Source organism: Globicephala melas, chromosome 1, assembly GCF_963455315.2.
Source record: "Globicephala melas chromosome 1, mGloMel1.2, whole genome shotgun sequence".
Taxonomy (NCBI): domain Eukaryota; kingdom Metazoa; phylum Chordata; class Mammalia; order Artiodactyla; family Delphinidae; genus Globicephala; species Globicephala melas.
In genome coordinates this window covers 153,584,770-153,612,704 of record NC_083314.1, presented here as the reverse complement: position 1 = coordinate 153,612,704, position 27,935 = coordinate 153,584,770, and the positions used below count along the sequence as shown (strand labels likewise).

At 44.4% G+C, this 27,935-nt stretch overlaps 1 protein-coding gene and 1 non-coding gene across 3 annotated transcripts in view; both read left to right on the top strand.

Moving 5' to 3' along the window:
- Nucleotides 1–616: 616 nt before the first annotated feature.
- The window catches only part of RIMKLA (ribosomal modification protein rimK like family member A), a 37,934-nt gene continuing 10,615 nt past the window's right edge, over nucleotides 617–27,935 (top strand). For both annotated transcript variants that reach the window (XR_011377422.1, XM_030867385.3), the window contains exons 1-4: nucleotides 617–851; nucleotides 16,205–16,435; nucleotides 19,797–19,883; nucleotides 24,977–25,180. Coding sequence is in view for 1 of the 2 variants with exons in the window: in XM_030867385.3 (XP_030723245.1) it covers nucleotides 689–851; nucleotides 16,205–16,435; nucleotides 19,797–19,883; nucleotides 24,977–25,180 (685 nt within the window). In the remaining variant the exon portion in view is untranslated. The remainder of the gene's footprint in view (nucleotides 852–16,204; nucleotides 16,436–19,796; nucleotides 19,884–24,976; nucleotides 25,181–27,935) is intronic.
- Nucleotides 26,466–26,538, top strand: TRNAG-UCC (transfer RNA glycine (anticodon UCC)). The gene has a single exon. It is a non-coding gene; the product is annotated as a tRNA-Gly (tRNA).

The following is a 27,935-nucleotide window of genomic DNA, read 5'->3' as shown; positions in this document are numbered from 1 at the left end:
CCCAGCTCCAGGCCAGGATTTGGGCAGAGCATTCCAAGGCCAGGGTCCACCTGGAGGCCTAGCTGTGTGACCTTCGCCAGGCCCCGGAGTCTCCTTTGGGACGTCCCCGAGGCCCTGCCCCAGGCTCTGTAGGGGGACGCCGATGCTCCCAGCCCCCGGGTGCTCGGGACGGCCTTTGGGAAGCATCCCACTGCCCGCTGCGGACCACTATTCCATCAGCCCGGACACCCTCTCGGCTTCACTGGGTCGCCGCCCTAGCCCCTCCCGCTCCGGCCGCCCCACTCCGGCCGGCAGCGCCACGCCCGCCGGGGTCCAGCGCGGGACAGGGATGCCCTCCCTCAGCCTCCCCGCCGCACTCCTCGCTCGGGGCTTCCCGGGGCCGCTAACCCCACCCGGATCTCTTCTCCCGGCCGCAGCAAGCTTGGGCCCCGCCGCGGCCGCCTCTGCAGCTGGCCCCGCGGCCGGCCCGCGCCCGCCGCCGCGCGCTGATTGGCTGGCCGGGATCGGCGGCGGCGCTGAGTGGCCGGGCAGATTCGCTGGGTCAGGGCTGCAGAGGCTCCTGGCGCACCGGCGGGAGCGGAGCCGCGGCGCGCGCTCGCTCGGGACGCCGGCCGCCCGCCACCCAGAGCGAGCGGCCCGGGTCGCCGAGGGGGCCCGCTCCCCGCCGGGCGCCGCCGCCCTGGCCGCCATGTGCTCCCAGCTCTGGTTCCTGACTGACCGGCGCATCCGCGAGGACTACCCTCAGGTGCAGATCTTGCGCGCCCTGAGGCAGCGCTGCTCCGAGCAGGACGTGCGCTTCCGGGCGGTGCTCATGGACCAGATCGCCGTCACCATCGTCGGCGGCAACCTCGGTGAGCTAGGCGGGCCCGGGAGGGCAGGGAGGCGCTCCGGGATCTCCGAGAGCCAGCGGGTGGGCGCGCGCACCGGGCCCCCCCCCAGGCCAAATCTCCTTCCGGGCCTCCAAACCTGCCGCTCTCCCCTGAGAGACCTCTTTGGGTTAGAGAAAGCCCCTAACCTTGAGAGCTTCTTTCACCACCAGCATCTGCCCTGAGGCCAAGATTTGAGAACAGGATTTAATTCACTTAGGAGACTTAGTTTGGAAGGAACTCAAATTCACCTGAAGCCTCCTGGAGGTCCGAAGAAAATCAAGCTAACCCCAAATTAGACAATTGTGCTCTCATTGATACGCTGTCAGTTTAGATTTATAGAAGCCCGCACTAAATTTACAAAATTGCCATTAGGATGAATGTTTTTAAAAGTTTTCCAAGAGTGTCTAAGCATCATTAATGCGCTACATAGAATATTATTCCCAAGCTAGGAACCTGCAGATGGGGAGAAATCTGAGAAAGATTGGAGTCACCTCTTGAGGGTAAGGTGGGAGAGAAGACCTTTGATGGGTTTTCTTTAAACTCATCCTCCTCCCTGAAAGTACTGAATTCCGATTCCAGAAAAGCCAAGATTTCAGGTACAGACCATTCTGGCCTCACCGATTTCTCTACTGCTGTGTCCAAGAGATTTTTGGGGGTAAGACATGGTTATCATCTGTGACCATGACCTCAAGAGGTTACGTATGTTTTTAGATATTCTTAATTATCCCAACACAGACAGTCTCTGACTTAGGAGTCCTGGCTTAGGAACCTCCCCCTGGCCTGCAGTTTTGAGTCTCTCCAGCCTCCAGTCTGGAGGTATCCAGTCACTTCAGGGGGTCCAGGACTCAAGGGGCGTTGGGCCCAGTGAGAGTGCTTCTTGGAATACCATTCATATTATTTCAATCATGCCTGGTTAAATTAACTCACAATTTGTTACTTTTCTTTGGCAGGGGAAAGGGGTTCCAAATTCTGAACAGGCTCCTTAGAAATGAGATTTTGAATATGACCTGTTTCTAAGTAGAACATATCTGTCCCGGATGTTTCATCTATAAATTTATCTAAACCCTTCATAAGTAATATCAGATTGTATAGTCTGTTGGAGAAATATACTACAGACATCAGGTATCATACATTTAGTCTAAAACAATGGCTGTCAGCCATAAAGGGCACCATCTCTCTAGTCTTGATTTGCTAAAACTCTCAGTTAGTTAATATAGAACTAATTCTTGGACAGAGAATCAGTAGAATTGGATTCTTATTACAACTTTGCTGCTAATGAGTATCTTGGCTTTGCCTTGGCCAAGTCACTTTATGTCTTTGAATCTCACGTTTCTCATTTATAAAACTAAGGGTTAGGGTTCCTCCAGCTCTAAAATTCTGCATCAGTACCATACTTAAATGGAATAATCTGTTATATTTTACTGATCTAAATCTAGCATACACATCTTTCCACACCAAGAGTTTGCTCTTTATTTATTTGTTTTACAGCCTATAAACATGCCTTTATTGAGATACAGGCACATCATTCCACATCATGTTCCTTTTTGTAGACCCATCATGCATTCTGTGAAGGAGAAGAGGAATGCTGTTTGTTTTGTATCTAAAACCCCATGTTAAAGAATCAGTCATAGGAAAAGAAAAAATTAAATTCTAATGCTGCAGGAAACATTTCACCCCTTTCGTTTAGTGTCTTAAAATTTTTCTGGAATTCATGTGTGAATGTATCTCATTCTATTCAGAAACAAGGAGTTACTTCTTTTTAAACTACATAGTTATTTACCTAGTCGATGGAGAAACTGAAGACAGGGATTTTTGGAAGCACTTTTCATTTTTTTGCTAATTCAGAGATTGCCCCACACAAATCACAACACATAAAACAAACCTATTAGATCACTGTTTCTGCTGTCCAAAGCAGTCAAAAGATTTATTTGGTGCATGACGGGATTAATTAAACACAAGGAAGTGAATTCCATGAGAAGACTGAGCTCGTTTGCTTTGTTCAGGGCTGTAACAGTGTCTAAATAGTGCCTCACACCTTAATAGGCACTGAAGAAATATTTTTGAATGAATAAAGATATGCAGTCTACTTCCCAGTTTCTTCTAGAGTCAACTGTAGAAAACTGTTGGTAATTTGCTGAGCCAAAGTATTCCTCCGAAATAAACTCTAGAACTTACTAGCTTCGAAATAGAGAAAGAGTTACAATGATATCGATGCTATTTCCCATTTGAGAATTATTGTGAGAGCTGGGAAGGAGTTTGGGATCACCCATTCTGACCTCTTCATTTTACAAATGAAAAACCTGGTGCTCAAAAAAACGAAGTGACTTGCTCAGTGCCATCCAGCTAGTTGGCAGCAAACTGAAGTTTAAAAACCTGGTCTCCTAATTCCCAGCCAGTGATAATGGAATAAGTATGCCTTAGGACATCAGATGTGGAACTGAACTGAATTATATTAAATTGAGGCTAGACAGTGACGTTGCAAAGTAATGTGATAGTTTAGGAAGTTAAGGTACCACCTTTACTCAGGCTCCTTTCTGTTCTTTCTTGAGATTCGTGTGGGAGTAGATGAAGGGGTCAGTTTGGGACAGGTATGGGCGGTGACTCTACCAGTTTCTTAAATTCATTGCCAGTCTTCCCTCCATGGAGGCTAGTGGGAACTCAAATACAGAGATGAGAATTTCAGGTTATATCTGAAATAGATTCAGACAAGAGGTTAAAAGTTGGGGATTTAAAGATTGCAGTTATTTTAAACTAGATAATACAAGTAAGCTGAAGAAGCTATGCAAATGTAAGGTTTTATGGTTATTCTTTTTAACCCAGTGGTCTGCCCTACCCAGCATAGATTTGGGTGGGGGAGACTACTGGGAAGAGTGAATGACCTTCAGAGGACTGAAGCAATCCTGCAGAAAACACTTTCCCTTCACCTTCCTGCTGGATGTAGCATTATGAGAATCCTATCCATTGCCATTTCCTCCTTAGAAACCACAAGTTCTTCATTCATTCAACACATTTGTTAATTTTTCTCAATCCTGAGGATAAGGTGGTGGTGAACGCGGCACCAAAATGCACATAGTAATATTCAAAGCAAAATTCGTGGAGTGTTTATCATGTGCCAGGCGTAGGTCTAGGTTTTTTGTACACGTTAATCTGATAAACGTCAGTCAGGGTGTCTGGGCACATAGTGCTGGCTGGCAGTTGGGACAAACACTCAGTGATTCTGGGCTCAGCACTTTCTGTTTCCTCTCTTCCACTCCACCCTATGCTTCAGCCTATACTGACCTCTCTGCCCCTTGCACTGAAATTGCCTCTGCCTGAGATGCCTGTCTGGTCCAGCTCCCTCCCCCATGGGGAACTTGTATTCACCCTGCATATCCAGCTCAAGTCACTCTTCTCTATACAGTCTGTCTTGACTCCTTACCCAGCCCCCAGGAATCTCTCTCTGCTATCTGCTGCCGAACAACATTGTGCAGACCTTCAAAGGTAGCATTCATCATGTTTTACTGTAATTTATCTATTTACAAAGTTTATCTTGGGCTTCCCTGGTGGCGCAGTGGTTGAGAGTCCGCCTGCCGATGCAGGGGACACGGGTTCGTGCCCCGGTCCAGGAAGATCCCGCATGCTGCGGAGCGCCTGGGCCCGTGAGCCATGGCCGCTGAGCCTGTGCATCCGGAGCCTGTGCTCCACAACGGGAGAGGCCACAACAGTGAGAGGCCCGTGTACCACAAAAAAAAAAAAAAAAAGTTTATCTTCTCTCACCCCCTAAATGACTGGCTATTCCTCAAATATATGCTCTGGAACAGGTACATAGTAGGCCTTCAGTTGATGTTTGTTGGATGACTGAGTGAAGTGCCTTAAAGGCTAATTCAAGTATGTGAGATGTACTGTAATTAGCTGCTGTGTCTGGGAGATCATGATTGGACGCATAACTGTTTTTGTGACGGGCACATTTACTTATTTGAGGGCAGAGTCACTGGTGCAAATCAAGTTTTTTGACCACCCAAAGGTCTTTACAATTAGCTATCTCAAGAAAAAAGTATAGTCCCAAACTCAGGGACAGATACCAAGACAGAAGAAATGAACCTGCCCTGGAAATGAGGATGTGTTACAGTTTGGCTTCTAGGAGCAGGGTGATTCAGCATTCTTCCCTTACTTTCAGAGCTAAAACCTTGGTGGCCATATGGCAGTTTCTAGGTCAGGTTCTTTATGTTAAGGTGTTCTGGACTACTTTCACTTTGTTCTTTGTAGTGACCAGGTGAGTAATATTTAAAAAGTTTGGGTAGGGGGAAATCCTAAGTAAACTTGAATGAGGAAATGGTCTTATCGCAGCCTTCCAAAAGACAACAGGGGCCTCACAGAGAAAGGATGGACTCCCATTACTGTGCAAGAAGACACTAGCAGAAAAGGGTACCATGCTCACCTTTGTGCACAAAGGTTGATCTTTAACCTCAGTCCCTGCTAAAGGCCTGTGCCTGACAGCCTGTAATCCAAAGAAACCACCATCCAGCACTAGTGGAAAGGTCAGTAGGTGGAAGCACCAACCATGTAATGTTTCCAAACATGTGAGTGCTGAATGGATACGCTTTACCCCATGGGTCCACATTTATAACTGTGGGCTGACCTCAAGGGCTGAGGATGGGTTGAAGTGTTGATGTTTCTAACAGCTGTTTTTAGGGACAGCTCATGAACTGTGTTGGAAAACGTTCTAGAACCAATAGATTGGGATCCTTAGTGGATCTCAAAGCCCTGCTTTATAGGTTTCTGAACCACCTGTTGTTGCTACCATACACCTCCACCAAATTTGTTAGGCTTGCCTGGTGGAAGGGACACAGCCATCATCAGAGAGGTCCACGTCATCTCCATCCATCCATACCTCCTTGTCATCCCCCTTATTAGCAGAGGGTCCATGGACATCCAGGTACATCACTGCTAGCCTCACATCACTCCACCCACTCCTCCAGTAGGTAGGTGGGTCACCTTACCGACTTCCTGGAGAGACTTCACCTTATTAGGGCTTTATATTATTTTAATACAAAACTCCAACAAGATCTGAAATTCTCAATCTAGTTCTACTTGTTCCTTCACTATTAAAAAGTAATTCAAGGGGCTTCCCTGGTGGCGCAGTTATCGAGAATCTGCCTGCCAGTGCAGGGGACACGGGTTCGAGCCCTGGTCTGGGAAGATCCCACATGCCGCGGAGCAACGAGGCCCGTGCGCCACAACTACTGAGCCTGCGCGTCTGGAGCTTGGGCTCCGCAACAAGAGAGGCCGAGATAGTGAGAGGCCCCGCGCACCGCGATGAAGAGTGGCCCCCGCTTGCCGCAACTAGAGAAAGCCCTCGCACAGAAACAAAGACCCAACACAGCCAAAAATAAATAAATAAATATTAAAAAAAAAAAAAAGTAATTCAAGACTCCTGCTATGAGGAAGTGATACATTTAAGTTACTTTGCATTGCGGAATGAACGGGAATAATGGTTCTTCATTCCTCATTCCTGTAACTCTGTTATTAATACTTAAATATCTTTTATGTGTTAGTTAATCTTCACAACAATCCTATTCATTCCTTTACTTCATTCCACAAATATCAATTGGGTGCCCACTCTGTGCCAGGCCAGGCACTGTGCTAGGTGCTGGAGATATAACAGAGAGTAAGAACAGACACAGTCTCCCTCATTATAATGATTTCATTCATTCATTTGCTCAACAATATCTGTTGACTGCCTACTATGTGAGGGGTGTTGATCTAGGCACCAGAACAAAACAGGCAGAAATCCCTGCCTCTGAAGGAGATTACCTTCTAGATGGGGAGATAGAATACAAACAGGTTAAAACACAGTAGTATTTGGTGAAAAGAGCTAAGGAGGAAAAAAGTAAGGAAGGGAAAAGGAGGAAAAAGTAGCACATTTCTGGGGGCAGAGAAAGGGATTGTAATTTTAGATAGGGTGGCTGGAGTGGTCCTCACCCAGAACATGATGTTTAAGTAAAGACCTGAAGGAGATGAGGATGCAAGCTGTTTGGATATCTGGGAGTAGAGTGGTTCAGGCAAGAGGGAACAACAAGGAAACCAGTGTGGCCAAAGCAGAGAGTTAATGAGCATTAGGAGAGGTGGTCAGAGAGGTGAGGTGGGGGGAGCCAATGTATAGGGCCTTGTGGGTCATGGGGGGAGCCAATGTATAGGGCCTTGTGGGTCATGGAAGGACATTGTATTTTGCTCTGGAATGAGCTGGGAATCTACTGAAGAGTTTTGAACAGAGGGGTGACATGACCTGCCCTATGTTCACAGGGTCACACTGGCCACAGTGTTGAGAATAGACTGATGACAGCAAGGGCAGAAGCAGAGAGATGGCTTAGGAGTTTCTTGCTGCAGTTCAGGTAACAGATGATGGATGATGGTTGTTGGACTAGAATGATTTCAGGGGAGGAGGTGAAAAGTGACTGGATTTTTGGATATATTTTGAAGACAGAGTTGTCAGAATGTGCCTACTGGATCAGACATTGGATGTGTAGACATTGGACTGATCAAGGAGGACTCCAAAGTTTGTCCTGAGCAGCTGCAAGAATAAAGTTTGCCATTTACTCATATGGAAAGTGTGTGAGAGGAGTAGGTTTGGTCAGGTGATGAGGATCAGGTCTCAGTCTAAGGTACCCATTAAACATCCAAAGGGAAATGGCAAGTAGGCAGTTGATCACATCCACTTGGGATTCAGGGGAAAGCCCTGGCCTGAAGCTATCAAAAGTAGGAGCATCTCCATACACCTATCGTGGGAGTGACTGTCGACAGAAAAGAGGTCCAAGGACTGAGCTCTGGGGCACTCCACTGTTTAGTGGTTGGGAAGAGGGGGAGGAACCAGCAAAGAATTCTAAGTAAAAGAAATAAACCCTGGAGAGTGTGGCGTCCTGGAAGCCGAGTGGAGAATGTGTTTAAAGAAGGAAGACATGATGAGACTGTTTCAGCTATTGCTGGTAAATCAAGTTAAGATGAGGACTGAGAACTGAACATTGGATGTAGAATGTGGACTTAGCATTAGTGACTCTGATAAGAGCAGTTTCAATGAAGTAATGGAAAACAGGGAATATACACACTGCCTTAAGAGTTTTGTTATAAAGAGAAAGTGAAAAATGGGTTGATAACTTGCTACGGACTGAATTGTATTCTCCCAAAATTCATACGTTGAAGCCCTAACCCCCAATGTGATGGTATTTGGAGGTGGGGCCTTTGGAAGGTCATTAGGTTTAGATGAGGTCATGAGGGTGGTACCCTCATGAATGGTATTAGTGCCTTTATAAGAAGAGATGAGAGAACTTGACACCTCTCTCTCCCTCTCTCCCTCTCTCCCTCTCTCCCTCTCTCCCTCTCTCCCTCTCCCTCTCCCTCTCCCTTTCCCTCTCCCTCCCTCCCTCCCTCTCCTTGCCATGTGAGGATATAGCAAGAAGGCTGCTGTCTGCAAGCCAGGAACAGAACCCAATAATGCTGGCACCCCGATATCAGACTTCTAGTCCCCATAACTGTGAGAAATAAATGTCTGTTGTTTAAGCCACCAAACCTATAGTATTTTGTAATAGCAGCCTGAGCTAAGATATTGCTCAAAGATGGATTTGAGAGGATTTTCTTAAAGAAGGGAGAAATAACAGAATATTGCATGCTGGTGTGAATGATCCAATAGAGAGAGAAATTGGTGATGTAGGAGAGAGAGGTGACTTGCTGGAGCAGTGCCTTACGTGACTGAGAGGGATTGGGATCTAGTGCCTATTTCGAGGAGTTGACCTAAGCCAGGAACAAGGACACTTCAGCCATTATAATAGAGAAGGTCACCTATTGGCACAGGTGCAGGCGGGTAGATGTGATAGTGGGAAGTTATAGAGAAGTTCTTTTCTGATTGCTTCAGTTTTTCTCCCTGAAATAGGAAGAGTGAGAATGAGGAGGAGGGAGGAATAAGTGAAGATCTGAAGCAAGAAAAGAAAGTGTGCAATAGATGTCCGGTGTTGAGGGAGAGTGAATGGACTAGGGAAACAGTGCTTAGCAGGCAGCAACAAGGATGCCCTTGAGATCAGTCAGCAGGTTTGTGTATTTTTTCTTCAGACATGCTCCATTGCACAGGAGGGCACATGAGGTAGGCAGAGTTGGATCAGTCCAACTGGGGTTGTGGTTTAGCCAAGCAAGAAATGGGTGCAAGGATTTGTGGATATATGTTGTGGTGCTCGACTATGGAAATGAAATAGGGTATGAAGGGGGCGAGGGACAGTGAAAAGATGGGGGAGCCATGCATGGTAGTTCCAGGTGGTGTCAAAGTGTGGCTGGAGTTGGGGTACTATAGAGTGAGCTGGAAAGATAGGAGACGGTGTTTGGAGATGGGAGTTATGATCACTGCATAAAGTCTAAAATGTAACTGGTACTGGTGGCTGGGGTGGGATGGTGGACAAGATCCTTGGAGGAAAGGAGGTCAAGAAACAGAGAGGCCTGGGAATTGGAAGAATTCTTCATGGGGATATTGAAATCACCAATATCTGTGACAGCACAGGAGAGTCAGTGAGTCTGGAGCTAGAGCTTCAAGGACAGGGAAGTGACTGGGGTCTTTAGATGACCTGCACAAGTGGGGAGATGTGTGGTGTTGTCAGATGAGAGGCAAGTTGGGTGTTTTAGGAGGAGAGAAGGATGCTGGTCAAGCTGCGATGAGAGTAGGAAGGAGCACGTCTCTCCTACCTCTAGGCCCAGTAACCCCAGGTGAGAGGGAGAGAAAACCCGCCACAGCTTGGGAGGGCTGGTGGGGAAGCAGAGTCAGGGTTCAGTTAGACTCAGAAAAAGAAGGGGAAGGGAACAGTTGCTGAAAAGTTCAAGGACAGGAGATTTGCTGCCCATTGAGTCCCATTGATTGAGTCCCCGAGGGCACCGGAGAGATGGGCAGGAGTGGAAGGTGGGAGTAGAAAAGGCAGTGTCAGGGACTTCCCTGGTGGTCCAGTAGTTAAGAATCTGCCTTCCAATGCAGGGGACGTAGGTTCAATCCTTGGTCAGGGATCTAAGATCCCACATGCCTTGGGGCAACTAAGCCCGTGCACTGCAATGAAGTGAAGATCCAGAGCAGCCAAAATGTTAAAAAAAAAAAAAAGAAAGAAAGAAAGAAAAGGCAATGTCAGAGCCAGGTGGGGTTCAGAGTCCAGGGAAGTGACACGGCCTTGGAGACTGGAATCTTGAGAGCCTGATAGGAAAGGAGAAAAGGGCCTGATGAGATTTGTCTTCGTGGCTGCGAGGAAGCATTATGTTGGTGAGGTGTGGGAGAGAGGAAGGTTTTCAAGTTCTTCCATTTTACAGAAGAGGAAACTGAGACCCAGGGACATTTTCTGTGTCTTGCCAAGCTGTTAAATGATGGCACAGAACTAAATCAAGTCTCTGACTTGGAGGCCAGGACTTTATCTACTTTGCCATAATTGCCTTTCATCTCATGTGCCCTCAACTTCTTGAAAGGCCTTTGCAAATACGTTTGCCCTGAGCTGTCGCAGAACTCAGTGCTTATGTGTTGCCATGCCTTTACCATCGACTTGTTTCTGAAGGGTAGACATTATGCATTTATTAGTTTTACACATTTCTTCTGTGCCCAGAAGCTCTACGAGTCAACATCTCCTTTCTGAAACTTTCCTTGATTCTCAGAAATAATCACCTAACTGTTCCCTCCTCCTTCGCTGTCACTGTACCCTGATACATATGCCTGCTAGAGCAGTTCTCAGGTTGCATTAGAGCCTCCCCACCCCCTGCCCAAACCAGACTGATAACTCTTCTTAATACCCAGGTGCTCTGCATAGAGCATCAGTGACATTAGTTACAGTTGTCTGTTTTCTTTCTTCTTAAATTCCAGGGATATTGTTTGTTACACTCACACCTCAACCCCTATGCCCAGCCTTTTAGACAGTGCCTGTCAGAGGCCCTCCCATGTCCCTTTTGCTCTTACCATTTGATGGCATTGTGTCTGTCCTCCCCTCTTGCCCTACACTGCCGCCGCCACCGGTCTAACCATCAGCACCTGAATCTCTGCCTGAGGGCTTTCTCTGGTCACAGAAGCTCACTTTGCCCACACATGCATGGCAAGCCGGAAGGACCAGGGAATTAATACCACACCTCTCGATCAGCTCTCAACCAAAGACAGGGTTGGTATATAAATATTATAAATTGCTAGCTTCCTCGCCCCTTGGGTGGGGTAACCAAGGAGTGTGCACTAAACCGTTTCTTATTGTCGCCCGGCAAGATTAAGCCCTGGGTGCCAAGGTGATCACTCACTTCATAACACACCTTTTATTTGCAGCATTGCCTTCTCTACTTCCCCCTCCAGTGTTTCCTGAAATTGCCGTGATAATAGACCTCTTGCACTTCAGTCCTTATCTCCAGCAGTCCTTCTGGGGAAACCCAAACCAACACTGGGCTTGGCCCAAAGTAGGTGCTCAATAAATCTTCACTGAATGAATGCATGAAACAATAAATATGTGTTGAGTGACTGAATGAATTAAAATTATGTTGATATATTTCTCTGTAAGGAGACGATAAGCTCCTGGTATGCAGAGATCACCTGGCTCATCTTCGTATTCCTGCTTCAGAGTATGTCTGATTCATCTCAACAGTTCAGTGAAGGTTGAATTGAATTAAATGACCTCAAATTAGCAGTTGGTGGAAAGAGAAGGTGGCCACATCATGACTGTGGGTCTTAATGAGGTAGAGGTGAGATGTCTCTGGGCATTGTAACAAAGACCTTTAAAAGGGAAAGAGGAGTGGCATAGCATCTACTCGGTAACGATAAAAGTAACTTCCTTATGAGAAAATGCTGTGGGGTAGGGTAGAAAGAGACCAGAGAAAAACTGGAGAGTGATTGAGCTGAGCCAGATCATGTTTGGGATGACACACCTCCCTCCTAACACAACACAGTCATGTGCAGCACTTAATGGATTATTATCCGCTTATGTTATCTATAGTGTTGATTCATTTTTAACAACTCTCAGAGCTTCACTACCAGCCATGGTTACATGATCCTACCCAAATGTAATGGTCCTAAAAGCTGCTGTAAGTGAGGTCCTTGCTTGCTCTCCTGCTACAGTGTCCTGCTATTTTCTTATTTCTGCCACTTGCTTTGTACATGAAGGGTTTTTGTGGGTTTTTTTCCTAGCGTACAAGAAGCTTGCTTTTTAGTTGTGAAGCCAGGGATGCATATGTGTGTACATGAATGAGTATTGTGTGCCCACTGGTCTGGACCCACTGTGCATCAGTTCTGTGTAAATGCAAAGACTTTGACAGTCAGATCTAGTGCAGGGATGCATATACAAGATGTTTTCTTTTTTTAATTGAAGCGTAGTTGATTTACAATGTCATGCTAATTTCTGCTGTGCGGCAAAGTGACTCAGTTATACATATATATACATTCTTTTTTTATATTCTTTTCCATTATGGTTTATCCCAGGATACTGAATACGGTTCCCTGTGCTATATAGCAGGACCTTGTTGTTTATTTACTCTAAATGTAATAGTTTGCATCTGCTAACCCCAAACTCCCAGTCCATCCCTCTCCCTCCCTCCCTCCCCCTTGGCAACCACAAGTCTGTTCTCTATGTTGTTTTGTGTTTTTTTTTAACAAGATGCCTTTAATTTAAATGCAATAATACATATGAATGTTCTTGGCAAAGTTCTTCAAACACAGTAGATGATCAGTAAAAATGTTAGGCAAATTCAGATCTGGATGACTGCACCTTTTATTTTCCATGCTTCTTCCCTGTATTGGTATGAATGATTGAGAATGGGTTTTAATTCTTAGAGCTCTACTTTCCAGTAATGACTTGTTTCTTTCTAAAGCTATTTCCCTGTATTATTAAGCGCATTTCTTTGCTGTTGTACATATAAATGCAAAAGTCTAGTTTTGTAGAATTAATTTAATCCAATATATAGGTTAGAAAAAAAACAGGCTCAGTTCTTTGGAAAAGTTACTCATTTTTCTGTCTTGTTTTTAATACATTAAAATATTTCCAAATATAAATAATAGAGTCAAAAACATAATTACCCATAAAAGTATATTATTCTTTTTAGAAGTAATATGGAGAAAATATTGTGGTTTCAAAAAGTTGATTTAGACTAGGTTGGCTATTGGTCATTATACTAACTAGTTTGGGGACTGATCTTTTTCACGATCTTATTGACCTGTTGGGGGACATAGTGATCATTTTAGTTTTTTAAAAAAAGTGGTTTGAGGCTAAATAGTAAATCTCAATCCCAGTCTCGCAATCTGGAAGATCCCCAAATGTCCCAGAAGTAACTCAGCTCCTTTCCCCCCACCTTGCTTCCCAGATCAAGGTGATGCCTGAGGGCACTAGGGCACTCAATCATGTGAAATCCCTTGTTATTGAGGGCACGAGCCCCTCATTGTTCAGGGCTTTCCTTCCGTTGCTGGCAGCCAAGCAGAGCCCTGCCCTCCTTGAGGTCCTGCATCAGCACTTCATTCCCTTGGTTTAAGGCCCATAGATTGCAGTGGGAACATTAAGGATCCCAGGAAAGGTGACACATTAAGCTCCATCCTTTCCCAAAAGGAGATATCAATGGGGAGAGGGAGAGAGATCGCTAATTAAAAGCTTCAGAATTCACTGACAGGTTTGCCAAGTGCCAGCCTTAAACCCAAACTGTGCTTGGCCGTGGCTCTGTGGAATTGCTCTTCCTGCTAAAGGATGCCACGGTGAGCAGCAGACTCTTGTCTCCTACTTCTAGAAATGGTGATTTAGACAAGGTGCAAACAGCAAAGAAAATGGGCATGAACATGGGACAAGTGACATTGCCCCTTAGCAAGGATGCTGGAGCTGGGTCAATGGGCAGAGAAGTAACTGGTTGTGCATATGTTTTCCCTAAACACGTCACGTCCCTCTCTGCACAGAGCTGGACGGCCAGCACAGTCAGAGAACAGACCTGTCTAACTGCTTGGGAGAGCCTTTTCAGCTCCACGTTAACCCATTCCATTCTTCATTTATTAAAGGCTTCAGTTGGAATGAGCCAAGCCCAAAGATTTACCTTTGGAGAAGAGAGATGAAATCCTGGTAAGACTTCCTAGGTGTACGTGAATCTGCTTATCGAGGCTGAGCTGTCTCTCTCCACTTGTGGTTGGTATTTCCAGAAATGACTGAATTCTTTTCTTCCCATTTAGAAGTTTTACCGTTTGTCTGTGGTCTCATGTTGAGATTTAAAACCCAGACGTTTCTGCTGCTTCTCATCTCTCTAGGTCACTTTTCTGTTGCAAAGCCATTTTTTCTCATCAGGTGGTACAAATCTCCATACAGTGTCCTACCTTGCTCAGTAGAGTGTCTGTGTGATAATAATGCCAGTGCCTTGCATATCTATAGCGTTTTGTGGTTCTCAAAGCATTTTTGCATAAATTATCTCATTATGTAATGTTGTTCTGGGCTGTTGCTTTTCCCCTCAGTGTTCTGTATTTTACTTGCCATTTTCACCAACTTGAATACTTTTCTTTCTTCTCCTACCAGTTTTGAGGATATTATTCAGGGTTTACTCTTTTCCCGCTTTCATATTATTTTCCCCAGGGGCGCTAAGTGGCAAAGGAAAAAGCATGTATAAATGATACTGTTTTCTGATGGCAAAGTAAAGATAACCTGAATGCTCTTTACAAATCACCCCTGAGAATTATATTCCATTTCCTTGGGTTCACACTATCAGCAGAAGTACTAAAAACAATTTAACTTAATGATTGTGCTTACTCTCTTTTTTTTAAATTGGTGAAACCTCTAGAATGAGAGGAAACTGTGCAAGTTAGATCCATGTAGTAGTTTTGTGGTTTTGGTTTTTCTGTTTGCTTGCTTTTGTTTTGTTTTGCTTAGAGTTTTTATATTGATATTATTCATCCCACAATAGAGGAATAGTAACTTCCTTAGTACCTTTTGTTTTCTTGGAGTTATATGGTTGTACACTTTTATCACTTATGAAAGCGAAGGTGCTTTAGGTTAAAGCCTAAAAGATGGTTCTCAAACTGTGTTTAAAATGTTTTCTGTAGAGCACTTTAGAGACTCCTTTAAGGTTCACTAAGGCAGACCAAGTAGTTCCCTGAACTCACTTCTCATTGCCCTATCCAGTCTATTTCCTGTCTCCATCATTCCATCCCCAGATGCTGGGTGCACCGGAGATGCCTACGTAACTACTTAGAGTAATGCAAACCATAAGATATCAGGGTTGAAAGAGATCAGGCAGGTTGCTGTGAACTTATTAACTTTTGCATTCCTTCTGTGCCATCCTCGGATGACTCATGAGCCTCACTCAGCCCATTCCATCCTAAGGCAGAGGAAAAGTATCCCTTTTGTTGAGCCCAAATCTATCTCCATGTAGCTTCTGTATAATTAAACAAACACTGAGTGCCTATCATGCAGCAGATACTGTTCTAGGCGCTGGGGATACAGAAGTGAACAGTCAGACAAAATAATGCTCTTTTGGATAACTCCTCAGCTGTACCTCCTGAGGTCATAGAAGACAAGCCAAATAATTCTTCTGCATGGAGCCGCACAGATAATTGAGACTGCACTCCTGTTCCTCTGAGTCTTCACTACAAGCTAATACTACCAGTTCATCCAGTATCATACAGGTTTAAGTCCTTTGGCTATATAGACCAATTGTTCTGTGATGCATTCTAGTTTTTCTTAATATTGAATTGATTTTTAGTATATTGATTTTTTTAAAGTTTTTTGGTATCAAGGTAATACACAGTTGGAGATATTTTGGAAAATACTGATAAGTATAAATAGAAACTCATCTATAGTCCCATTACCCACTGTTAAAATGTTGGTATATTTCCTTCTAGCGTTTTCTAACTTGTACTGATAATTTTGTATCCTGTTTTTTTTTACCTAACATTGACATTTTTACATTCATTATATTCGTAATATTCCAGATGACTTTTAAAGATGAAGTCATAAGAGTGGTAAAGATACCGTAAGTGACCTTTACTGCATTCCTTGTCATTAAGTGTCCAGCCTCCTAAGCCACTACATTTTGAGTAACACTAGTCCTACATGGAAGGAGGGTGCTGGACTGCATTATCTCCTATGGATTCTTCTAACTTGGATCATTCTTGATATGCTGCTCTTCCCCCCCCCCCGGCCCCACCCTGTTCATTCTTTTGTGTTTCCTCAATGTCGTGCTCTGCCCATGTGTTTGGAGTATAGGGTGGACGGTAGCTTCTCATTACAACAGGATATCCAAGTGCCGTTTTCAAGGCTATCTTCCTGCTAGGTTCAGTCTTGAGGAGTCTGTTGGAACCAGTGCTTCTGGTGGGACTAGATGATGGCCAGCCCAGAGCTCATTTCTTCCTTTGATTGCAGGCCTGCGGCTGAACCAGAAGGTGCTCACCACTTTCCCAGACGTGGTGCTCGTCCGGGTGCCCACACCCTCAGTGCAGTCGGACAGTGACATCACCGTCCTACGACACCTGGAGAAGTTGGGCTGCCGCTTAGTCAACCGCCCACAGAGCATTCTAAACTGCATCAACAAATTCTGGACATTCCAGGAGCTGGCTGGACATGGGGTCCCCATGCCGGACACCTTCTCCTATGGTGAGTGTCCTTAAAATAGGATTGAGACTTGTCTTTCCAAATAGCCTGCATCCCTATGTTCTCTCTCCCCAGAAGGCCTCTGGCATCTCTTGTTGGTTTTCAAGGCGAATCTGTTCATCTTAGATGATTCAACATCTTGAGTCTTTATCATAGTCATTCCCTCTGTCTGAAATGTCTTTACTTCTTTCTCTCTGGAATTCATTCATTAAATATGTAGCTGGTACACACTGTGTGCCAACTACCACAATAGGCTCTAGGCTCTAGCAACAAGAGAGTCCTACCCTCAGGGCATTCCCAGTTCATCAGAGGCAGTTTCAGTGCAGTGCCAGGATAAGAGTTAGCGCAAGGTGGTATGGGAATACACAGGAGAGCTCCTAATTTCGTTTAGTAGGTGATGAGGAAAGAAGGCTTCCCAAAAGAGAGAACATCTAAACTAGCTGAAGTTATCCAGCTAAAGCAAGGGGGACAGGGGAGCAGTCTAAGAAGAAAGCAGAATATAGAAAGACCTAGAGGCAAGAGAGAGCATGACCGATTGGTGGTATTTTGAGTAGTTTGTGGAACATCAAGGAGATAGGGTTGAGATATAAGGCTAGAAAGATAAGAAGTCACCATATACAGTACATGAAAGAGATCAGGGGTAATCCTGAGACTAACAGGAAGTTATTGGAGGGCTTTAAGCAAGGAAATGGCCTGATCAGAGTTCAGAATGTCACTTTGGCTACACTGTGGAGAAGGAATTGGACCAGAGGCAAAGTAGAGCCAGGATATGTACTGGTAGGCTTTATAAACAATGCAAATGAGCAATGATAGTCTAAACTAAGGTGGCCATAGTAAGAATGAAGATAAGTGAACAGATTCAGGACTTAGGAAGGAGACAGAAATATTAGGACATGATGATTGAGTGGCTATGCGGAGCATGGAGAGGAATCAAGAGTGACTCTGGTTTCTGGTTTGGGCAACCAGATGTGAAAGCGAACACTCACTGAGACTAGAACCATGGGAGAGGAGAAACAGATTGGTGGGTAGGGCAAGGCATTGTCGGAAGAGGTTATTATAGTTTGGGACACATTCTGTTTGAGGTGTCTGTAGTATGTAAAAGTAAAACTATTCAGTAGGCAGCAGGTAAATGGATCTGGAGCTCCTGAGAGAGGTGTAGACTAAGGAAGTGGATTTGGAAACTTCCATTATGTTAAGTGAAGTCACAAGAATGGATGAGATTACTCAGGGAGAAGATGCAGAATGAAGAGAGGCCTGAGCTGTACACCTAAAATGGTTCAAATGGTAACTTTTACGTTATGTATATTTTACCACAATAAAATAACAACATTTAATAAAAGAGGGTTCGAGAGGGAATCCTTTAGGGAATAGGAAAAGGAAGAAGGACCTATGCAAGAGGCCAAGTAAGAGCACCTGGAGAGGTGAGAACAGAAAGAAGAGAGATGACAGAAGCCAATGGAAAGAACATCCCAAGAAGGATGGTGTAATTAAAAGGGGTGTTTAATTCTGAGAGGATGCGTAACATACTCATGGAGATGTGTGTTGGATTTAGCAACAGGGAATTCAATGAACACAGCTTCAGTTCAGCCATAGGGAGAAAAGCCAACTTGTCAAGGATGAGGAAGTGAATGGGAAGTGAGGAAACTGAAACCCTTTGAGTAGCTTGATTGTAAGGATACAAGGTTGTAGTTAAGAGATGATGCAGGGTGAAGGAATGGGTTTTATTTGTTTAAGATGGGAGATTACTGAGCATGTTTAAAATGCTGCTGGAATTCTGAACTGAGAGGTTGAAGATACAGCAGAGAGGGGACACTTAATGGTGCAAGATCCCTGAGGAGGTGAGAGGGAAAGGGGTCCGGGGCACAGGTGCGGGGATGGCCTCAGATAAGCAGGACCCCTCTTGCACTGTATTATGAGGGAAGGACAAAAGGATGGCTAGAAACGAGTTATATTTATCAGTGGGTGTCAGGAAGCTGGGAGTTCTCTTCTTATAAAATGTCCTCATTGTAAAGATGCCCCGGATTATCTACACAGCCTTTTCATGCTGCTTTATTTTTTTTTAATCATTAGCACTTTTGTGACAGGTCTTATTAGTATCCCAGAGTATTTTGCTTTGCAAAAAATTGATGAACTGGGCTTCCCTGGTGACGCAGTGGTTGAGAGTCCGCCTGCCGTTGCAGGGGATGCAGGTTCGTGCCCAGGTCCGGGAAGATCCCACATGCTGCAGAGTGGCTGGGCCCGTGAGCCATGGCCACTGAGCCTGTGCGTCTGGAGCCTGTGCTCCGCAATGGGAGAGGCCGCAGCAGTGAGAGGCCCGTGTACCGCCAAAAAAAAAAAAAAAAAAAATTGATGAACTACAGTATCACCTGTGGTAGGTAGAATAATGGTCCCCCAAAGATTAATATTCATATTTTTTAAATGAAGGCTTAAAGGAGTGTAGTGGAGCCAATTCGGGCTTTCAAATCATGCCTTACCTTTGGGTGAGAAATATCCCAGGCTTGGTTTCTTTGGGTATTGGTTTTCTACTGCAGTACAACAATCTACTGAAAACATAGCAGCTTAAACAACACCCATTTATCATCTCACAGTTTCTGGAGGTCTGAAGTCCAGCCACAGCATAGCTGGACTCTTTGCTTAGGTCTCGCCAGGGCAGCTGGGCTGGGACCACATCTGAGGTCTGGGGTCTTCCAGGCTTACTGTTGGCATTCAGTTCCTTGTAGTTGTAGGACTGAGGTTCCCACTTACTTGCTGGCTGTCAACTGAGGGCCATTCTCAGCTCTTAGAGGCTGCCTGTTGGCCCTGTCACATGGACTTCTCTCCAACATGGCAGTTTGCTCCCTCAAGGCCAGCAGGAGAGTTTCTCTGATGCTTCACCTTCTTTTACAGGGCTCTCCTGATTAGGTCAGGTCCACCAAGAATCATCTCCCTTTTGATTAACTCAAAGTCAACTGATTATTAGCCTAATTGCAGGAATGCTATCCCAGCATAGTCACTTGTCCCCCCTACACTCAGGAGAGGGGGTTATACAGAGCACGTACACCAGCGGGTAGGAATCTTGGGGGCCTTCTTAGAATTCCGCCTACCACAGCCAAGGTAAGGGAAGAATCCCTGCCCTGCCTGCGGGGTTGTCATGACGATTGCGTGAACCAGAGCGCATGAAGCCGCTGCCATGTGGGAGCGCGTGATAATGCTGCTTTCCTGATCTCTCTGTTCCCACCTTTTGTGTGGCACTTGCACAGTGCGTGTCTGTCCGATGGAATGGGTTCACGTTGCCTTAAGCAGAGGGATGTGAGGCCTCCAGAGAATTCCCCCAGAGCCCTGGACCATCAGCCTCACCCTCACTGACTTTTGCTTTTCTTGACAGGTGGGCACGAAGACTTCTCAAAAATGATCGATGAAGCCGAGCCGCTGGGCTACCCAGTCGTGGTGAAGAGCACGCGCGGACACCGGGGTCAGTGCCCCTCTTCCCGGGCTTCTGTTTGGGCCTCCTCTCTGCTCGGAGGAGACGGAGCTCCCCCTTGCGGAGCTTGTGGTGTAGTCCCTACTTCTGTCCCCTCCTCGCTGTCCGCACTGTCCTTGCTTTGTTCAGACCCTTCCCAGCCCTTCCCTGGACTGTGGCAGCAGACTCCTGACTTGATTCTGACTGCTTTCCCTAACTTCACTGCCAGGGCATCCTGTATTCGTTGGGGGGAGCAATTTCTCTGAAACAAAGATCTCTTCTTGTCACTCCTTTGCTGAAAAACCCTCCCAAGAACTGGTGTTGCCTATTACATACTGTTTATATTCCTCACCGTGGCACTGAAGGCCCTGGACGAACAGCATCCATCTTCCTTTGCAACTTTCTCTAGCCACGTGAACCCTCTGTAATCCATTCCAGACTAGACCATGTATTCTGCTGTTTTTAAACCTCTGCTCTCTTCCCTTTGCTGGGAACGCCATCTTCCTCTGCCCTCTAGTGAACTTCTGCTCGGGCTTTAAGGCCAGCTCCACGTCATTTCTTCTCTGTCCACATCCCTGGTCTCCTTCCCTCTCTTCCAGACAAAATTAATTGCCCTTCCCTTTGTGTTTCCGAAGCACTTCATCCATGCCGCTAGCATAGTACTACGGCTTATGACAGTTATAGATTTATGTGCCTTTTCCCCTTTTTGACTGTGAGCTGCTCAGGGGGTGGGAATCAGGTCCTGCCCATCTCTGTCTCCAAGACCTACTACAGTGCTCAAGACATAGTAGTTGAAGAGGACGTATGCAGCAGAAAGCCATCCCCCTCCCTTGTGGTATGAGAGCGAGTACCTCCTGATGATACCCAGATGGCATCCTTAACTGCTCAGGGCATCTGGAATGAGAGGAGGTACCCTAATGGACATGGAATGAGCAGTTCCCATGAACTTGACACACTCACTGCTCTCATCTCCATTGTGTAGAGAGTAGAGAAGTAGCACTTCAGGGCGATGGCTGGTGAATGCCTGTCTGAGCCAAACGGAGGGAGGGGCCCACTCTGCCCTGAGTCAGGGAAGGCTTCGGTGGAAGAAAAGGAGACTTAAGTTGGAATGTGGAGTTTGAACTGGATGAGCAACATACAGAAACAGGTGTGGGCAAAGCAACCTGGGAAAGGGAAGTGGTCCTGCTAAGAAGTGAGAGAAATGAGTCTGGGTGGCGAGATGATTCACATGTACTACAGTGCAAAAATGCAATGTCTCAACTGGTTTTTTATTGTGGTAAAATATACATAAAATAAAACTCAGCTAATCTTTATTGAGTGCCCACAAAGTGCCAAGGAGATACAGAAAGGAGCAGAACAAAAATTCCTGCCCTCCAGGAGCTCACATTGTAGAAGGGAAAGACAGACACTAAACAAATTAAATAGAAGATATAGTATTTTTAGATATTTTTAAAATTGAGATATAATTCACAAAACAAAAATGTACCATTTTAAATTATATAATTCAGAGGATTTTAGTATCTTCACTCTTCTGTACAACCATTACACTATCTCATTCCATAACATTTCCATCACCCCAAAAAGAAACCCTGTACTTGTTAAAGGTCAGTCCCAAGGGCCCCTCCCCTAGTCCCTGGCAACCACTAATCTGTTTTCTGTTTCTGTGGCTTTGCCTCTTTTGGACATTTCATATCAATGGAACCATACAATATGTGGCCTTTTGTGTGGGTTTCTCTGACTTAGCGTAATGTTTGCAAGGATCATCATGTTGTAGCATGGATCCGTTTTTTTATCCCTTTTTATGACTCAGTAATGTTCTATTGTATGGATATGCCACATTTTGTTTATCTGTTCATCTGGTGATGGACATTTGGGTTGCTTTACTTTGTGGCTATTATAAATAATGCTGCTATGAACATTCATGTACAAGTTTTTGTGTGAACATATGTTTTCTTTTCTCTTGGGTATACACCTAAGAGTAGAATTGCAGGGTCGTATGGTAACTCTGTGTTTAACTTTAGGGGAGTTGCCAAACTGTTTTCCACAGCAGTTATGCCATTTTACATTCCCACCAGCGATGTATGAAGTTCCAATTTCTTCACATACTAAACAAAACTTTTATATTGGGTATATTAATTTGCCTCGACAAATTATGCAAATGGTCACCATACCTCCACCGTAAAAACAAGCCACAAGCCACAATGCATGTTTTCCAAGCATTAGTAATGTGTGGGCCCACTTTATATATTTATTTTTAAAGTCTTTTTTAAACTTGAAGTATAATTGACATGCAAACATTATATTAGCTTCAGGTGTACAACATAGTGATTCGATATTTGTCTATATTGCAAAATGATCACAATAGGTCTAGTTAACATCTGTCACCATACATAGTTACATAATTTTTTTCTCTTATTATGAAAACTTTTAAGATTTACTTTCTTAGCAACTTTTAAATGTGTAATTTGTTTTTATTATAGCCATCCTACTGGGTATAATGTGGTATATTATTATGGTTTTGATCTGTAGTTCCCTAATGACTAACATTGAACATCTTTTCATATTATTGGCCATTTGTATATCTTCTTTGAAGGAATGACTATTCAAATCCTTTGCCCATTTTCCAGTTGGCTTATTGGTCTTTTATTGACTTTTTTACAGCTCTTTATATATTGTGGCTACTACTGTCTTATCAGATACATAATTTGAGCATGATGTTTTCCCACTCTGTAGGTCGTGTTTTCACTTTTTTGATAGTATTCTTTGATACACAAAAGTTTTAATGAAGTTCAATTTATCTATTTTTTCCTTTGGTTACTTGTATTTTTGATGTCGTTTTGTGCTTGCCTAATCCAAGGTCACACAGATTTACACCTATCTCTCCTCCTAAGAGTTTTACAGTTTTAGCCGTTACATTTGGGTCTTTGAGCCATTTTGAATTAATTTTTGTATATGGTGTGATGAAGGTCCAACTTCATCCTTTTGCCTGTGGATATCCAGTTTTCTCAGTATTATTTGTTGAAGAGACTGTTGGTTCCCCACTGAATGCTCTTGGAACTCTTGCCAAAAATCAAAAATTGACGATCTGTATGAGAGTTTATTCTGGGCTCTCAATTCTATTCCATTCATCTATATGTCTATCCTTATGCCAGGCCACACTATCTTGTTACTGTAACTTGGTAGAAAGTTTTGAAATTGGGAAATACAAGTCCTCCAACTTTGTCCTTCTTTCTCAAGATTGCATTGGCTATTTGGGGTCCCTTGCATTTACATATGAATTTTAGGATCATCATATCGATTTCTGCAAAACAGGAAGTTGGAATTTTGGTGGGGATTGCACTGAGTTTGTAGATCAATTTGAGGAGTATTGCCATCTTAACAATATTAATCTTCCAATTTCTGAACATGGAATGTCTTTGCATTTATTTCAATCTTTAAGTTCTTTCAAATATTTTGTAGTTTTCAGTGTATAAGTCTTGAGCTTCTTTGGTTAAATGTATTCCTAAGTTTTTTTATTCCTTTTGATACTATCGTAAACGGAATTGTGATCTTAATTTTATTTTCAGATTGGTCGTTGCTAGTGTAGCACACACATCTTAGGGAAAATGGGTAGGGAGTAAACAAAGTCACAGCAGTTGTTAGGCTCTAGTATATGGAAATAAATCTAAAGAAGGCAGTGGACTCATGCAGGCTATGCCTTTGAGAAAGTTACTAATCCTGTGGACCTTTATTTTCCTCTTCTGTAAAACAAAAATAACTATCCTTGTCCTAATGGCTTCATAGAGCTAGTATGAAGTGTAAGAGAAATAATTTTTTTAAAAAATAAAGTGTTTGGCACACAGTAGATGATTAACTAATCTTAGTGCCCTTCCCCCTGCCCAGTTTTTTTCCTCCTTGCTTTCAAACTGTAGCTCCTTTATTAACTGCAGACTAAGCCCCATATTAGAACCTCTGTGCCAGGAACCAAGGAACAAAGTCCATATTTTTAGCCCCCATCTCTGCTGAAAATCCTACCTATGTCCAGAGAATCCCCAGTGCCTATCATTGAATCCCAGCCATCTGCTGCCAGATGCCAGATCTCCTGGTGCCAGATGTCCAATGATTGAGACATGGTTTGGAGGTTACTTTTTGGTCTTATAGGCCACTAGGGGCTGATACCCATTCCTCTTTTTATTAAGACTTCAGAAATGTCCCACTCTTTTTAAGGTGGTGACACATATCTTAGGAAAACCATCTCTTTTTTCCATGTTTGCGAACAAGAAGGATCAGGGTATGGCATGCTTATGTCAGGTTTACAGAGCAAACCTGTCAGGGCCCCCCGCTCATACCTGTTAGCTAATATGCAAATGGAAAAGCAGATGCCAAATAACTGCAAAAGCATAAGTGATTCAAGCAGAAAATACAGAATTTGGAGTCAGGAAAGAATGCTTTTCCCAGAGATCAATAGAAGTACGGATCATTCCTTTCAGAATTAAACGGGTACAGCCAAATAATAAGTTTCTTATGTTTAAAAGGAGGAAGCACATCTGGCAGTGGCTCCCTCTTTGAACCCCCATAGTATTTTGCACAGACCTCTCCTGATGCTATATCAGGCTGTGTCATTATCTTTTGTGGGTCTCTGTCCATCTTGACTGGGAATTCCTCTAAAGTATGTTCAGTTAGTTATGTTCTGTAAGCATTGATTGACACTTGCTTTGTGCATCGAGCCTAGTGTGAGGTGTGAGGATTTAGAAAAAAACGTGAGTGAGACATGGACTCTACCAAATCAGCATCCTGGGGTGATAGGCGGTGCTGACTGTTTCTGGAACCGAATTGACTAGATCCCTAGGAAGTTATTTTGGCCCCTTCTGGGCGTTTCTGGAATACATTTCGATTTCATTTTGAAAAAAGAGTTGTGAAAGGAGAAGGACCTGAGTAAAACCCAGAAAAAAATGAGGTTCGACGGCCATTTGATAAGACGCAAGAGTCGATTCAGAGAAATTGAAGGGGCCACAGTGAGGCGAGTTGGGAAAGAATGGATGACTCTGGACCTGGAGGTGGGATGGCAAGGACTGCGCTCAGAGGCTTCTAACTACTTCTCTTGCTCTTTGTCTTTCTTCTTAAAGGAAAAGCTGTTTTTCTCGCAAGAGATAAACACCACCTCTCAGATATCTGCCATGTGATCCGCCACGATGTGCCCTACCTGTTCCAGAAGTACGTGAAGGAGTCCCACGGAAAGGATATCCGGGTGGTGGTAGTAGGTGGCCAGGTGATAGGCTCTATGCTTCGCTGCTCCACAGACGGACGGATGCAGAGCAACTGCTCTCTCGGTGAGGCACGAAAGCTCAGTCGGACTGTTGGTCAGGGGAGGCCACCAGGGTTTTTCATTAGGATGTTTGCACCCAGCCAGTGAATGTGTCTCGATCCCTCCTATCTGGTCAGACCGTCTGCAAGGCGCCAGGATCACAGAGAGGAATTAGAAACAAGCCCTTTCCCTTAGCAGCAAGCAGTCCAGGAGGGTGGCAGGTGGGTGTAAGTGCCATGACGGAGGTCAGGCCAGGGATGTCAGGATGCTGAGATTTGAACCCTGTCCTGTAGGTGTTAGGACTTGGCAGTCAGCTTTAAACAAGGGAGTGACATGAGGATTGGTGTTTGAGAAAAACTGACATCTGGGAAGAGGATGGATTGAAGGCATGAGAGGGAGGCAGGGAGTTGAGTTTGGAAGCTGTGGCAATAGCTCAGGCAAGAAGCAAGGAGAGTCTCAACTAAGGCAATGGGGAACTCCCTGGCAGTCCAGTGGTTAAGACTCCGCGCTTTCACTGCTGAGGACTCGGGTTCGATTCCTGGTCCAGGAACTCCAGCAAGCCATGTGGTGCAGCCAAAAATAATAATTAAAAAAAAAAAAAAGAAACTGAAAAGTAAGGCTATGGCTGGAGACATAGCATATTCTGCTTTTCCATTGTAATTGAAGATTGTGTTTCTTTTTTCTTTCGAAAATTGTGTTTTTCTTATATGTTTGACGTTATTAGAAAGCTGCAGTTTATGTCTGGGTCAAAAGCATAACCTCATCCCATTAACCTATTGCTAAAGCTTGTTTTCAGTTTTGGTGCATGGAGATGGTCCCGGGGGAATGGGAATGTTCATCTTCATCACAGAAATCTATTGTCAGCCTCATGAGTGGAATTTGTATGTTGGTAATGTGAAAGAGTACCCAGTCGTTATTTCCTAGATCGCCAGATGAGTATACCAAGTCTGGTGACTAATGACGAGGCTGAAACACCAATCTGGTCCTTCTTCCTGAGTGTGGTTGAGCAGCCTCCCCACGTGGACTCCAGGGTAGAGGCTGACAGTGTAGCGATTAATGAGAGTCCTTGCCCTTGGGCAGCTTATGGTCCAGTAAAGGAGAAGATGCATAAACAGATCATCGTAAGGTACTGTGACTAAAGCGCTGTGATAGAAGCAAATGCTAGGCTCAGGTTGACACAGTGCTAAGTACCTAATATATTATCTCATTTAATTTTCATGACAATCCCATGTCTTACCACAGTATCGAACCTTATGTATTATCAGTTTGTCTTTTTCAGTCAGCTCACAAAAATCCATTCTTTGGGGACTTCCCTGGTGGTCCAGTGGTTAGGACTCTGCACTTCCACTGCCGGGGCCCTAGGTTCGATCCCTGGTCAGGGAACTAAGATCCCATAAGCCATACGGCCAAAAGAAAAAACAAACAAAAAAATCCATTCTTTAACTAGAAAGTACACTGTTTTGTAATTTATCCATATTCCTGTTTTTGATGAGCTGTTTTAAAGCTGTTCAGTAGCCTTTTCCTCACACCATATAATAGATGGTGGAGGGGCAGAGTTAAGGTAAAGCCATTAGTTCCTGAGAATACAAGTGTTAAGTCTTTGCAAAGAGACTGAAGGAAGACAATTAAATCTGAGGTCTTAGCTTTTTAACAAGTAAGGGCAATCAGACTCTCTCTGACCTCGGTATGAGATTTTTGTCTCACAGGCCTCTCTCTTCTTAGAAAATAATAATTTTGTTTCTTCTAATTTCTAAAAGGAATTCATTCTCAGTGTAGAAAATACAGCAAAGTCAAATAGAAAACGATATTTGTCATTAATCCCGCCATCTAGAGACAACCAATGTTAACATTTTGGTGTCGTTTCTGATGATGTTTTTTTGCATAATTATGGTCATACTGTACAGCCTTCAATCCTTTTAAGTATTTTCCCGTGTGATCACGAACTCTATCATTTTTAGTAATGGGTGTAAACTATGCTGCTTTCCTCTTCTGTGAGCTAATTAGATTATAATTTTTCATTTACTCATCAACAAATATCGAGTGCCTACCATGTACCAGTATTTTGACTTTCCAGTATTTTAAGTGACGGCCATCAGCATCTTTGTGCATAAGCTTTTTTCCCCGATATGTAAGATTATTTCCTTCATGGTGGGATGACTGGGTCAGAGGATATAAACATTTTTTAAACTCTAGGAAAGAAACAATCATTACTTTCTCAGAGGGTGTCCTGATTTCCATCCAGACCTTTTGTTGGTAATAAAAATGCCCATCTTGCTGCCCTCCCCCGACATCCCTCACCTCTTCCTTGAAGGGTCATTTGACTCATTTGTCCGGTCGGTGCCTGGTGTTGTTGCCAAAATTCGGCCTCCGTACACTGGGGCCACACTAAATCTCAGAGACAGAGTTTTGGTGAAGTATCATGGAAAGGAATAGCTTTATTGCTTTGCCAGGCAAAGGGGGCCACAGTGGGCTAATGCCCACAGGACTGTGTGTCCTGCCCTGGAAGGGGTAGTGAGGAGTCTTATAGTGTTCACGGAGCAGGGCGTGATCAGCTCGTGGACATTCTTCTGATTGGCTGGTGGTGAGGTAATGGGCTCTCAGCATCATCAACCTTCTGGTTCCAACCGGTCTGGGGTCTCCGTGCTTGTGGGCAGCATACATTTAACTTCTTCCACCTGCTGGGGGTTTCAGTATCTGCAAAACAGCTCACAGGATGTGGCTCAGAATATTAACTGCAGTCCTTGAGGAAGAGCTAAAGGTCCTTGACTTTGTTTAATGGC